Here is a 15,246-nt window from a genome sequence, read left to right on the forward strand (position 1 = left end):
GGGGCTGAGCTCCGGGACCACCTGTTTCCCGGGCAGCAGCCTTCCCCGTGCCGGGATCCTGCCTCATGATGCCATGCCTCAGTTAGAACACTCCCTCGCACTGTCGTGTGTCTGTTCATGGGCTCGTCCCCTTGGCATACCGTAAGTCCCCTCAACTCAGTCTAACTCCACGCTGTCCACTTACATAGGCACAAATTGGCTTTAGGAGCACGAGGCCCAAGAGAAATCGGCTTTAGGAGCATGGGGCCTCCCACCACCCCAAGCTGCCAGGCGAGGTGCTTTGAAGATGAGATGAGATGGGGCAGGACCACCTGGAGGACCCAAGGCTTCTGGGAGATGCCTAAGGGACCCCCGTTCCTACCATAAGTTCCCCCTTTCTCTCTCCTTGAGGTGGAAGGTGGGTGCAGACAGAGGACAGAGGACACTGAATTAAACAATCACTGGAGCCCTTGGGGCCCCACCTGCTCCTTGGCAGCTGCTGAGAAGGTTCCAGAATTCCTTCCACCCTCAGCACCTCTGAGCAGCACACTTCGGGGATCATTAACAGAAGAAAACATTCGTTAGAGGCGACCCTGAGCCTGCAGATGTTACTTGAGTGCCCCGGGGACCCATCCTTTTACTCATCCCGTGGTTAAAATGAATCGCCCTCCAACCAGATGAGAATGGAAAGTTTGGGTTGAACTAACTGCACATGTTAGGATCTGGGGGGCCCCGATCCAGCAGTGGGGGGACCAGGAACACTGCTGGGGAGGACGGGGAGCTTTTGTCTTTCTGTCTGCTCCCATTTCACTGCCGGAAACATTTTTGTTTCCTGGGCTTATTCCCAGCACTATTGTGATCATTCCTTGCTGCCCATAGAATTCAAGTAGGCATGAGCTTGGTACTTACCATTTACTTAAAAGATCAAATCCAGAACCCAAGAGAAATCATCCATTTTGAAGGAGCTGATCTCCAATCACTAGAAAACTTTTTCCACGGAGCAGCATTTGGGAAGTGAGAGACCACACAGATCACAGCACAGGGAGCGATGACTTGGAAATCATTTCAGTGCCTGCATAAACAAATGATCTTGATTACCTGGATATTTGTAACCTCTCTCCCTTCTGAGTTCTGCTTCATGAATCACAGCGTACCTGACCCAGCCTGGGTCAGCTTGACAAGAGGACGTGGTGTTTCTAGACGCTCCGAGAGTTCTGGCTTTGCAATCCTGAAAAAGAACCAAAACATCTTTTTCTCCCATTTTATGGAGGCTTTGCAAGTATATTCCTGGCCTTCAGTTATTTGTGGCATGGTTACTAAATTAATAGAACATTTTCAAGGACTTGGGATTTGTGGGTAGAGATTCTTTTAAAATAATTTACGAGAACTGAAGCAGAACAAAGCAGCACATCTTTTGAGTGAACTAGCATGAGTGTTGGAAAGTCTTTTAAGACAAATGCCAAAAAAAAAAAAAAAAATGTGGTAGTGTTATTCATAGCCGTGGCTGCCAAATACCGTGAGATCCTGGATTTTAGGAAACAGGCTCTGTTCCCTCCCCGCCCCCTATCTTTCCTTTTGAAAAATGTCAAACCCAAGAATAGAATAATGAACTTTGACCTAGCTGCAACGCCAGAAATGGTTTGTAAGGGCTTGTTTTCTTTTGCCACACTTCCAACCACAAACACACACACGTGTGCTCACACACACGCACGCACAGAATCAACAACTAACATGTTAATGTTATGAAAGTGCTGGTTGTGTATTTTCATTGCCTGGCATTTTGTCTGGAAATAAATCACACCGAGCACATCACTTATATTTAAAATAATAACGAGATGCCTTTTATCCACAGTCTAATCTACCTGATGACGTCTTTGACCACGGAAAGGCAGCTGAGGAGAAAACGCCCCTGTCTCTCAGCGTCAGCGACCTGCCCAACGGGGACTGTGCCCTCACCCCCCACCCCACCGGCTCTCCGTCCACCACGGGCTCAGCAAAACCAGAAATTACCATCACCCCCTCAGAGCTCAGCCACAGCAACCTGGCCTCCCAGAACGAGGGCACGGAGGACTCCGGCTCAGCATCTTCCAGAAGCTCCTCCAGAGGAGGCCCAGAGCCAGAGCCACAGGTGAAGGAGGACACAGACGGGCCCCGGACCCCTGAGGCGGGCCGAGCGTCTGCAGGGGCCGGCCCAGCGCACCTGTTCCTGGAGAAGGATGTGGCGGAGGCTCTCCTGCGAGAGTCTGACGAGGCCTCCGAGCTCAAGCCCGTGGAGCTGGACACGTTCGAAGGAAACATCACGAAGCAGCTGGTCAAGAGGCTCACTTCGGCCGAGGTGCCGGTGGCCACGGAGAGGTTGCTCTTTGAGGGCTCTGTCAGTGGAGAGTCCGAAGGCTGTAGATCCTTCCTCGATGGAAGCTTGGAGGATGCGTTCAGTGGGCTATTCCTTGCATTAGAACCACATAAAGAGCAGTACAAAGAGTTTCAGGATCTGAACCAAGAAGTCATGCGTTTGGATGACATCCTAAAAGTAAGTACCATTTTAGGGAAATTGGATTAGGTTTGGAGAGAGGTGTCTGGAGCCAACATCCTCTTGAAAGTTGTGTATCTTTGTGTTTTATCCTGTTTCATCACAGAACCGATAATCGTCATTTGAATGGCACTGAGTTTTAAACACCAGCAGCGCATGTTCATTTTTATTTCCCTGACAGCATATCAGCTTCACTAAGATGATTAGGAGTTAAATCACCAGCCCTGAGGAATGTCTGAGCTCCTCCAGCCCCGGAGTTAGTCACTGCAATCCCAAATGGGAAAGGGAGGCATTTTGAGGATCATAATCTCACTGAGATGCGACTGGATAGAGTCCCTTCCTGACCGAAGTCAAGAGTCAGGCAACCCCGATGTGGGAGCCACAGGCCCATCTCCCCACCCGGCCTCCCCCTGCATCCCCCGCCCCGCCTCCCCCTGCATCCCCCTTCTCTGGTCTGGTCCCGACCCGTGAGTCGGAACCTGCGATTACTCATGCACGAATCACCATCTCCTGTGCTCTGGAAGTCAGGGACCCCCAAGGCCAGCAGAGCTATCCTTCTCAACCCTGCTCCTGGTCAGACAGCTCAGGGTGGACCGGGTGGGAGGGGAGAGCGAGAGGGATGCTTTCCTCTCAGGCGGGGGGAGGACCTAAGAATGAGATTATGGTTGCTACACCAGGGCAGATATGTTGTCACGGGGCATATGGATCAAACCTTTTAAAACACCGCGCAGGAAGACAGAAGCTGAATTTTGTCCCGAATCCCACTGCCACCTCTTGTGTTCTTGGCTTTGCGACTCTGGTATTGCTCTACAGAAGAGAAATTGGATCCTTTTCCACGAAAGAGCTGTTCTTTGGTGACCTTTCCTATCAAATGGGCTTGAAAATAAGGTGCTGGGGCAAGCTGAGATTCAGCCCACAGAAGGCTGTCTCATCCCCTTGTATGACTGTTCGTAAAACATGGTCTTTTTAGTGGCACATGGAAACACATTTCCAGGGCTTTGCTGACTGTCTTACCCTTCTCGGTGGTGCTTACCTACCTCCGAGGGGGGTTGGTCCCCAGGGCAGATGAGACTTCCTGCCCCAACTCTCCAGGTCCTCCAGTGCTCATGACAGACTAATCCAGCTGCAAGTACACCCTCTGAGAAGTAGGCCAGGGCTCTCTGAATCTGCTTTCTGGAAAACACTTCTCAGAAGCCCCCGCTCAGGACTCAGGCATGGAGGCTGCTTGTCTAATTCTCCAGTGAAAACATCTTCTACTCCCTCAACAAACTGTTGTGTTCAGAGTTGACCAGCTTTGCTTAGTGGGCAAAAGGTGTGAAATTTAAAGACACACTGACCCCCACCACAGCAAACGCCTTAGAGAAAGCGAGTGGGGAAAGCAGCTCCCGTTTCTAGGCATCTAGATGGCTGGTAAGTAGCTGGATCCACCAGCGAACACTGAGCAAGCCATCTGTGAGTCTTATAAGCACCTGGTGGTCACAGATTTCTTTCCACAGTATTATTTCAATCTGCTGTTGTTCCAACACGATCCTGCCTCTAAAATCCTTAAGTGTCCATCCCTTTGTTATGATAGATATTTGAACACATCCATCCTGCGTGAGGTCAAGTTCGGCAGATAGCTAGTTAAGAAAGAAGACCCTAGGACTAGGTTGCGTCTGGACTGGCTCCTTCTCACTCTCTGTGATTGAAAACAGCATTCGAGTTTAGGTCTGGGGCAAGTGGCTGTGGATCCAGCCGGAATTAAAGCATCTGCTAGACAAAGCTTTCTCTTTTTCCCCCCTTCACATTCCCAGGATGCTAAGCCTCTTGAGGATCAGAAACTAAATGATGCTGCCTCTGGGACGGAGATCACTGAGGGTGAATGAAACAACTCTGATTTAAGAGACCAAAAGACGGTTTCCCCTGTGCTTTTCCACCTTGAGTCTCAGAGACAGATCCCCGCCAGGCACTGCCTGCCTTATGTTACGAAGTGAGCAAGGAGGGCCACCTAACTGGATGGAGGACCTTTGGTTCTTCTGCCTTGCAGGACTGGTCCCGTTCAATGCGCCCCAGCGTCTGTCCTCTTGAATACTTGGAAGGAGGTGTTTCCATCCCTGTGCCCTTGGCAGCTGATGTTGTTCTGTTTGTCATGCTTCTGTCTGTGTCCGGCAGACCCCGGAGTGGGTGTGCTCACATAATCCCAGGGCCCAGTCAGGGAAGCGGCGGAACTTGTCCCTGCAGAGGTAAAGCCATAGAGGACGCGGGGCTCCTTCCTGCGCCGCCCATGCCCTTCCTTTTCTCCTCGACGCACAGAGCCAATTACATGCCATGAATGTAAAATTAATACTGAAGTCTACTTACGTAGGGAGTATGAGTTGGGTGAGTGGGAGTCGTTTTCTCTTTCTGGGGTTGGTTTTGTTAATCCTTTAGAACAGGTTCCTTGGGCAGCCAGCTTCTGTCTCAGGACAGTGCAGACATGCCCACATAACCTTATGGACTGGTTAGCATTTGGCATTGACCCCATGACTCTTTAGATTTGTCTGCTGGTTGTATTTTCTTTGGGGTTGAGCACTAGGCAGAGGGAGGGCTCGAGCAGTTCTGTTTCCCAGGGCTCTCTGGGCTGTCGTATTCCCTCAACGTTTCATTATAAAACTTTCAGGCAGAAATAGAGAGAATCCTATAATGCCTCCCCATGTGCCCATGCCCCCCACCCCCGGCTTCCACAGTGTCAACTCATGGTCAGTCTTGTTTTGTCTGTTCTTCTCCCTGCTTCTTTCCCTCCAGATGATTTTGGAACAAACCCCAGATACTGTGTCATTTTATCCATCATTGTACTTTTTTTTTTAATATGAAGATTTTAAATGCATTTTTTTTTAACGCCAAGCTCAATAAAAAAATAAAAGTTTGAAAAAAACCCAGAAAGTGTCACATCTCAAGTTGAATGTTGTGTGCCACGTTTTCTGCTTCTGGATATGTTGATCTTCTCCCTGATGCCTTCTGCCTTTGCAGTGCAAGCCAGCCGGAAGCCGCAGCAGGTCTTCCAGTTTAAGTCTTACAGTTGAAAGTGCTTTAGAAAGCTTTGATTTCCTGAACACCTCTGATTTTGACGAGGAGGAGGAGGATGGTGATGAGGTTTGTAATGTTGGTGGAGGCGCGGACTCAGTATTTTCAGACACTGAGACTGAGAAAAATAGGTAAGTGTAAAGTTAGTGTGTGCTTACACCTCTAAGATCTGTACAGTGGTTCTTTGTCACTATCGGTCAGCACCTGGGCACCTATCCGGGAGGAGAACTCCCCACAGGACTGGCCATTGCCTTTTGGTTCCCCATTATTGTTGAAGACAATTTTTGAATATCATTAACCTCTTTTGTGCAGTTCAAGGAAAAATGAATTGCTTTTCTTCCTCATAAATGAAGGGGACATGTTTGTGTGAGTGTGTGTGTGTGTGTGTGTGTGTGTGTGTGTGCGCGCCTACATCTTGGAGGGTTTGGGGTCTACAACCTGACCCCAGTGTAATTAATTCTAAATTAACTAGATATGCTATGTTTCCGGAGAACTCTTACTGGATGATCCATTTGTACTTGGTTCTCGTCCGATTTCTAATCTCTTCATTTTGTTATGCTCTGCTTTTTCCACCCCTTTACCTCTTGCCCCCTTTGGCAAAGTAGTTGTAGATCAAGCTCATCAGTGCCCATATCCAAGCCAGGTTCAGCCCCGGCCACCTATTTCTCTTAGAACGAGGGATGCCCGACTGATCACTGAGAACTGATTGCTTTGTTCTCCAGTCTACCAGGTGGAGAATGCGCCTTCTCTGGGGCAGGCAGGGGTGAGGCAGCAGGAAGGGACAATGAAGGTGAAATACTATCACCTTCTCCATCAGGCTTTCTTGGACAGCCAGAACTTGTGTTTGGAGCTAGAGTCTGGGGTCTATTTTGTGACTTCAGCTAAAGCAAAACAAGCACAGTTGAGCATACTCACCTTCATTAACTGTTGGGGTGAGACCCACACATACTTTCCCGAAGGAAAGGGTGGATCTCCACCATCTTTACCTTTGACATGTTATGCAAACAAGTTTTCAAGTCACAGGGAGCTCCAGCTGTCCCATCTTCACCAACCTCTCTGTGGGTGATGTTCCGGTAACATTTTTGAGGGCTTTCTTGTCCCTAGAGGGCTCATTCTTCCAAAATCAGGAAACAAAAATGTGAGAAACAGAATTTTTTTTTTAAAGACTTTATTTATTTGAGAGAGAGAGAGAACACATGAGAGGGGATAGGGTCAGAGGACGAAGCAGACTCCCTGCCGAGCAGGGAGCCCGATGCGGGACTCGATCCAGGGACTCCAGGATCATGACCTGAGCCGAAGGCAGTTGCTTAACCAACTGAGCCACCCAGGCGCCCGTGAGAAACAGAATTTATCCATTGAGCAAGCTGAGGGCATGGCAAACAAAATGCAATGAATGGAAGGTTGACGTTATGCTCCTACATTCTGTGCTGAGATTTTTCTAACCTGATCGAACTTGTGAAATGCTTCTAAACCAAAAATCCGTCTACTCGTTAGCTTAAGCTGTTACATGATATGTCAAAGTCAGACATCGGTCTAAACTCTTACTCTTGTTGCCGTCAGAAGCATCTTCACAACAAAAACATCGTGGGTTTTGTACATTTTATAGACCGTTGATATTGAATTGTCTAAAATGCTCGATTTTATGTCATCAGCGGGATTAGGGGAAATTGTAGAAATTGTGTGTGTGTTTTAAACATGTGCGGATGGCCGGGACAGAGAGTGCTTTCCCCTTGGAGGCAACTGGGGGTTGGAGTAAAGCACTCAAGGCCTCTAAGCTCGGGTGCATGATCTTCTTAAATCACGGGCTGGGGGCATGAGCCCAGGAGCCACCAGCTGCCTGGCCCCCCGGCTGTGTAACAGGACACGGTGGTGACTATCTCTGCCAGGCAGCCCTCCCTCGTGTGAAATGAGACTACTCCCTCTTTCCCACACAGATTAATTTTCAGAACAAAATTGGATAATAGAGGCAGCAGAAAATGTAAGTGCCCATCGTGATACAGCTTGAGACAGCTCCACGGTGAGGCTAAAACCGGGCAGGAGAGGCAGAACCAGGCGCTGCCTGGAAGGATTCAAATGCCCCCTTGTAGCCTTTGTCTGGGGCAGAACATCATGTCTCCTGTTGGCAGCTTTCCTTTTTTTCCTTTTCTTCAAGTAGCAATTGATCTGAGGCCAAGAAAACGCCTTGACATTGCTTCTTAATGGTATTGCTCTTGGGGCCACCACAAATATAGAGGATGGCTTAATCCCAGAAAATTTGGCAAAGCACCCCCATCCACAGAGCAAGAAAGTGTAGCAAGTGCAAAATGAGAGCCTGTCTCAAAGACTCCTTGGTGTGCCGGCTTCACAAACGGCTCATTGTGCTTGGGCGGCAAACAGAGAACTCTGGAAGCAGTCTGTTTGCGTGATCTTTTAACAAGGCAAATTGGTGGCCAGGCTGAACCAAGAAGTAGCTTTTGAAAGGTATCTCGGTTTTTCAAGGCAGGCTTAGTGGAAGCCTCCTTTTCGGTGGGCACCATGGGCGGGGGGCCTTCCCTCATTGTGTTGAGGTGACCTGGGGTTTCCGTGATGAAAGAATCTAACATCTCGCCCCCCTTCCTGGTTCAGCACTTACAGATCAGTACACCCCGAAGCCAGGGGGCACCTCAGCGAAGCGCTGACGGAAGACACGGGAGTTGGGACTAGTGTGGCCGGAAGCCCCCTGCCGCTGACCACAGGCAATGAGAGTCTGGACATTGCCATTGTCGGGCACCTTCAATACTGCACCCAGCTCGTTCAGGTGGGTGACCGTGTTGGCTTTAGAGCCCAGGGTATGGGTGCACAAGCAGGTGGGCTTCCTTTCTCAGTTATGCCCAAGAAAGGAAAATTCAGGAATAAGACAACAGTCCTCCTTCGAGTTGGGCCAACTCAAACATTCTCGTGGGCGTGGCCATCCTCCCTGGACCCAGGGGTTTTCTGTCTTAAAACCTAGCTCTCCACACTTTATTCTTTTTTTCAGATTTTATTTATTTGAGAGAGAGGGAGAGAGAGCACAGCAGGGGGAGCGGCAGAGGGAGAGGGAGAAGCAGGCTTCCCCGCAGAGCAGGGAGCCCGACATGGGGCTCGATCCAGGACCCCGGGACCCTGACCTGAGCCAAAGGCAGACGCTTAACCAACTGAGCCACCCAGGTGCCCCCTAGCTCTCCACACTTTAAAAGGTCATAGGTTAGCACTTGATCTCAAATCATTTGATAAAAGAGAAATATGACTAAGGAAAAAAAAATTGTATTCTGCCACCTGCAAATGAATGGACTTTGAAAGCAGGAGTTACGAGCGTCTGTTAACGTGCAGTTGTCCCCTGACTTAGCTTTCTACCACCTGGACAGCTAAAGGCAAAATGCTGCAGGATATAACCCGGGCTTTCCAGATCTTGAATAAATACCTATCAGCAATGAGAACGAATACTTTCATAGGCCATTATCATCACCAGTTAGCTCTCATCCTGGGACACTGGGGGCTTATTTTTCTTTTCATTTCAGGTTGTTTACCAGTTAAGATTTTGCAACAGTGGAGCAAATATTTCAAAATTCTTTTGTTGCAGGAAGTGCTTTAGCTTCTTGAACAAAACGTTTTCCCTGAGCATCTACTTAAATGCTTCCTCCTTGCCTGGTTGCCTGTCTGCTCCAGCCTACTTGCATGTGTGGGGAACAGGATGAGAATGGGAAAGCAAACGTAATGGTCTTCGGGGGGATTGGCCAGGCAGGAAGGGTGTCAAAGAAGGAGGAATCATGCTCCTAAGAGCAGGGGACCCACTAGAAGACAAGAGGCAGGGTAAGGAGGAAGGGGTCGCAGAGAGGCCAGAAGTGGGTTAATGTGCTTCTTCCATAATACATTTGTGAGGAGATGTAGAATATGCTTCTCCTCCATGAATAAAGAACCGCAAAGTCACCTCAGACGCTGTGGGAAACTGGTTGGCAATTAGGACTCTTGCACTAACTTGGCCAACGTCCCAGTTGATCTCTTCTGTTGACTGTCGAATTTGTAAGCCATTTACTGACAATCTGGCAGGAGGTGCAATTTTTTTTTTTTCAGGCCAAAATGGGCAAGGATTGTGGTTTACTTTATAGCTCTTCTCTATTCCCCAACTACTTGAATGAGACAGTTTTCACAGTTCTTTGTCCTTGCTGAGCCTGATTCTGGGCTGAGCCAGCGACCCATTTGCCTTTTAGAGGGAAAGCCATTATTTTGTGAAACGTAAGAGAATTCTCTTCCATGAAGGAATGGATGTTTTCTCTCAAAGACGAATTGGCAAGCAATATTCAGTGCCATGTTCTTGTCTGTACTCAGGCCATGGTTATAACAAGTCAGCTCTTCTGTGGGGAAGATCAGCACCAGCAAAACAAAAGAGGTAGATATAAAGATGTAGAATGAAGGAGTAAGGATTAGAAACTTAATTTCTAACTCACATCCACTGCTGAATCAGTGAGTTAATGTCTTCATTTGGTATATAATTGCAAAGAGATAAAAATGGGCATTCCATAAGGATCATAATAGCTATAACCATGCCCCAAGTCAGTTCATTTCTACTGTATTTACTTACATGAAAGGCATCAGTACATAATTGCTACACTAGACTTCTGAATTTGAAAATCCTATTTGTGTAGTCTAGAGGATTTCGTACAGGAAGACGCTACAGGCTGCATCCTGCATCCATGCCTACCACGTGATTGGGACAGGTCTCCGAGGGACAAAGAAAGGTCGAGAACGTTCAGGCAGCAACTGACTTCTGTCCTCATGCCCTTGACTCTTGTGACCTGCACATAGGTGAAATCACTTGCTATTTATGTGGCCTTGGACACGTTTCTTGATCTCCCTGGCCTCAGTTTCCTCAGCAGTAAAATGGAATATCAAGGGGCATCTGGGTGGCTCCGTCTGACTCTTGGTTTCGGCTCAGGTCGTGATCCCAGAATCATGAGATTGAGCCCTGCTCAGCTCTGAGTCTGCTTGGGATATTCTCTCTCCTCTTCCCTCTGCCCCTCTCCCTGCTCGGGCACTCTCTAGATAAATAAGTAAGTAAGTAAGTAAGTAAATAAATTAAATAAAATCTTTGAAATGGACTATCAACAGTACCGACCTCACAGGGTGACTGTGAGAAATAGCATGAGCTAATACATGGGCTCAGACCAGTGCATGGTACATAAAAAGCACTCGTTAATTAGAACGAGGTAGTCTTGATTATAATCATGATTATTCTACAACACGTTCTTAATTTTCAGCTTGAAAATAAGGAATGAAATCCACGCTGTGAAAAATTACTACTTGTAAAATAAATCTTTTTTTCTGTTAGCACACAGATAAGCAGCCTAAATATGCCTTCCAAATCTCAAAGAGGATTTACAGAGTCACAATACATAAAAGCAAAGGCAACGTTATAATAACCTTGCAGCTCTATTATTGAGAACGTTCCAGAATCTATTTGGGCGCGAAAAAAACGTTTAAAGCAACAAAAACATGGGTGTGATTTCATCAGATGCTGTCATCGGCATGGAATGAGGAACATTCTCAAACTGGAACCAAACCCCCGAATGGGTTGAGTTAGCCTCACCGCCGAGTTAGGACAGAGGAGGTTGGGCCCGGAAACCCCGGTCAACAACAACCTAACTGACTCACTGGTTCTGTTTGTCTCCTCAGCAAATTGTTTTCTCAAGCAAAACCCCATTCGTGGCGAGCAATCTCTTAGAGAAGCTTTCTAGGCAAATCCAGGTGGTGGAGAAACTGTCAGCAGTCAGCCATGAGAACATAGGGAACATGAGTTCCGTCACTGAAGGTAAGCAAGCTGCGCGTCACACCGCCGTCCACGCAGACGGCGGCCACTGGCCCACACTCCTTGGCCACATTCATCCTTGCTGTGTCAGGACAGCAGGAGCCCACGCTCGGGCCCCAACGTGGAGGAATAGCTGCACACTGGAAGACACCAGGGTCTTCCAGGTGAGGTCTGATGAAGCCTCGAACAGAAGTCCCTATAGGTTCTCCTCGTACACTTGTGCCCCCTCTTCGGCTCCTCCCGGGAGCGGGGGACCTTGGCACGTGGCTGAGAGGCAGGAAAAGGGACCGGACACTCAGGGTGCGAGTGACCCATGTCCTCCCCGCTCCCAGGTGCCTCCTCGTGATCACAAGCACACACAGGAGAAACGCCGACCCTGTGCGGCCTGGCACGATGCTCTTCATGAGTTCAGCCCGGGAGCCCCCTGGGCAGCGTGTCAGACTCCTCGAGCCACCTCCCGCTCTGTGTCATCCCCTGCAGAAAAACCGCCTGAGGTGTCCTTCTCTGGGCCTATACGGTGTTTTGTTGTCGAGTTACCAGAGAGGAGATGGTGGGAGCATCTTCCAAGCGTAGAGCTACTGTGTTTTCTCTCACTAAAAGCAAACAGCTTTGCTTTTGCTGCATTTTCTTGGCTGCCCAGGCTAGAGGAGTTCCTTAATAATAACGTCTTTGCCCTTTGGAAAATCTGTCACGTACAGAGGAATCTTGTAGTTCCGATTCAACACCACAATCTTTAGGGGACGCCTGGCTGGCTCGCCTGGCAGTCGGTGGAGCCCGCGACTCTGGATCTCGGGGTCGTGCATTCAAGCCCCACATCGGGTGTAGAGCCTACTTAAAAAAAAAAAAATTAAAAACTATAGTCTTAAGAAAAAGAGAGAGAGAGAGAGGCCCTGGTGCCGGCCCCGCCCCCGCGCAGGTACATCTCTTCATCTGCTTCATTCAGAACGTGCGTCGTGGGGTGGGGGCTGCTCTTCTCTTCCAGCCATCCCAGAATTTCACAAAAAGCTGTCTTTGCTGTCCTTCTGGACCAAGTGCTGCAGCCCAGTGGCCGTCTACCACAGCTCGGCCGACCGAGTGATGAAGCAGCTAGAAGCTGGCTTCGCCAGAACCATCAATAGAGAATACCCAGGACTTGCAGACCCAGGTACGGGGCAGTGGTGGGGAGGAAGGCGTCTCTGCCGTTGACTTGCAGGTGGGCACCGGCGGGTTCCCGCCCCCCTTCCCCTGGGACAGGCTGACCCTGCAGAGGAAGCCTCGTCTACTCAGTGCCATCAAAGGAAAGAAAGACTTGAACATGTTTTAATTCAGAGTATCAGCAGTGACTTCTAAAAGCACTGTATTTCTGTATGGCCATTTAGGTGGCTGTAGACTTTTTTCATTAAAATGTCACCAAAACAAGAGTGTCACGGAGGATAACCACTTGGGAAAAACTGTTTGGCATTTTCTCCTAAAGCTAAATATACCCCTACCCTATGACCCAGCGACTCCGCTCCTAAATATATCAAGGGAGATACATGCTTATACTCACAAAAAAGGACACGCCTAAAAAAAGGTTCATAGCAGCTTTCTTCACAAAAGCTGAAAATAAGAAACAACTCAAATGCCTACCAACAAGAAAATGAATGTATTCTGTGTGTATGTATGTATATAGAATGTGTATATATATATATAGTATTATGTATATGTATATATTGTGTATATATATATAGTAACATTCATACAATAAGGTATTACACAGCAGTTTTTAAAAAGAATAATAAATTACGGGGTGCCTGGGTGGCTCAGTCGTTAAGCGGCTGCCTTCGGCTCAGGTCATGATCCCAGGGTCCTGGGATCGAGTCCCACATCGGGCTCCCCGCTCGGCGGGAGGCCTGCTTCTCCCTCTCCCACTCCCCCTGCTTGTGTTCCTGCTCTCGCTGTCTCTGTCTCTGTCAAATAAATAATTAAAAATCTTTTAAAAATAAAAAAAAATAAAAAAAAAAAGAATAATAAATTACTGCTACAAGCAACAATTTAGATGAATCTCACAGATATTTTGTTGAGTAAAAGGAGCCAGATACAAAAAGTACATTCTAGATAATTCCATTTACATGATGCTCAAGAACAAGTGAAGCTAATACGTGTTGACAGAAGTCAGATCATTAGTAACCTACGGTGCTCGGGGGTCACAAGCTCACCCTTGGGGTGCCGACCGTGTTCTGTAACTTGACCCAAATGGCAGTCACATAGGTGTGTGTACACACAGACGCAAAACTCATGCAGCCGCACTCTGAGGATCGGCTCACCTGCCGGACTTCGCCCTGCCATGTACCTCAGTAAAACACGAATGAATGGTCACGTCTCCTCAAAGCTGCTTCCCCTCTTTCCCTTCCAAACAGTGTTCCGAACCCTGGTCTCCCAAATCCTGGACCGGGCTGAGCCTCTGCTCCCCTCCAGCCTCCCTTTGGAAGTCATCACTGTTTTCCAGTATTACAGTTACTTTACCAGCCACGGTGTGAGCGACCTCGAGAGTCACGTGAACCAGCTGGCCAAGCAAGGTGGGACACGTTCTTTGTCACACTGTGTGCTGGCTCCCTTTGGAGTCCGCTCCGGGCTTTTCAGTCGTAGTTTTTAGTGATAGGAACCTTTCCTTTTACCCCAAGTCAACAGCTGGGATCAGATCTGCCTTTTCAATGACTTTTGGACCCTTAACATTAGCGAGCCTCTTGGCAATGAAGCGGGGATTTATGAAGAGCATCCCAATCACCCAGAAGGGGTGTAGTGTTGACGAGAAGCTGCTGAATGATTTACTGATGTAATTTCTTACCTTCATTAGTGTATTGTATTTGCCATTAGTGGGATCAAGTCTACAGGCAGTACTATTTTAGGTTGCCCTTTTTGGTGGTGCTTTCATGATAATAAGCAGAAGTGGGGTTCACAAGAAGGCAGATGCAGTGACATGTTGATAAGGGAAGGAGGGAGGATGGAAAACCAGATCTCCGGCTGGGAATCCAGGAAATGAAAAGAATGGGCACCAGCCTGGAGTGTGGCATGAAGCTTATTGCAATGATGTGGATGGAACTAGAAGGTATTCTGCTTTCTTTTTACTCGCTAGTTTCCTTGATTCAGACTCTGCAATCGCTGAGAGATGAGAAACTGCTGCAGGCCATGAGTGACCTCGCACCCAGCAGCCTCCCGGCCCAGCAGGAAGTACTCCGGACCCTGGCCCTGCTGCTCATGAGGAATGACAGCCAAGTGAGCCAGGCTGTGATGCTTTACCTGGCCGCAGCCTCCAGAGATGAGCATTTCAGGGAAAAGGTAAAGCCCCAAATCGTGGACATCAAGCCAGAAGCTTATTTAATTTTCTATCATTTACTATGAATATTTTGCCATCTGTTTTTTATCAAAATAATTTTCTTCTGCCTATTAATAACATATAATCTGTAACACCACATAAACTACAAAAATATACTGCAAATATTTGAGCACCCGTAAGTCCAACCCCCAGAGAGAACTGTTAATAATTTGGTGTATGTTCCTTCCCATGTTTTTCTACATATGTGCTCACATATATAATTATTTTTTCCTTAAATGAGATCACACTGTTGTGTTGTGTAACTGATTTCTTAAATGTACTATATCATGGTGATTTTCCTTGTTAGAACATGTTGATCTACTTCATCCCATTTGATGGATTAATGTACATCTCAGGGCATGGATATTCCATAATTTATTTTCTCGTTCCATATTGATCGGCATTAGTCTAGTTCCCCACTCTGAAAAATATCATGGTGAGCATACATGCACACATATTTTATGAGTAGTTTGGGGTCAAGTTATCAAACTGTTGGCTCAAAGAACAAGAATATTTTTAATTTTAAAAGCTATCACTCCTCATTGCCAGGGAAGAGGCGGT

The 15,246-nt window shown here is 47.8% G+C and overlaps 1 protein-coding gene across 1 annotated transcript in view; it reads left to right on the plus strand.

Moving 5' to 3' along the window:
- The first annotated feature begins 1,584 nt into the window (after positions 1-1,584).
- Positions 1,585-15,246, plus strand: part of RIPOR2 (RHO family interacting cell polarization regulator 2) — a 23,310-nt gene continuing 9,648 nt past the window's right edge. The window contains exons 1-8 of the mRNA XM_081827522.1: positions 1,585-1,621; positions 1,815-2,509; positions 5,498-5,682; positions 8,156-8,327; positions 11,219-11,354; positions 12,334-12,495; positions 13,730-13,888; positions 14,446-14,648. Of these exons, the coding sequence (XP_081683648.1) occupies positions 1,585-1,621; positions 1,815-2,509; positions 5,498-5,682; positions 8,156-8,327; positions 11,219-11,354; positions 12,334-12,495; positions 13,730-13,888; positions 14,446-14,648 (1,749 nt within the window). The remainder of the gene's footprint in view (positions 1,622-1,814; positions 2,510-5,497; positions 5,683-8,155; positions 8,328-11,218; positions 11,355-12,333; positions 12,496-13,729; positions 13,889-14,445; positions 14,649-15,246) is intronic.

This window comes from Leptonychotes weddellii, chromosome 8 (genome assembly GCF_054177405.1).
Source record: "Leptonychotes weddellii isolate Sample4059 chromosome 8, ASM5417740v2, whole genome shotgun sequence".
In the NCBI taxonomy this organism is placed as follows: domain Eukaryota; kingdom Metazoa; phylum Chordata; class Mammalia; order Carnivora; family Phocidae; genus Leptonychotes; species Leptonychotes weddellii.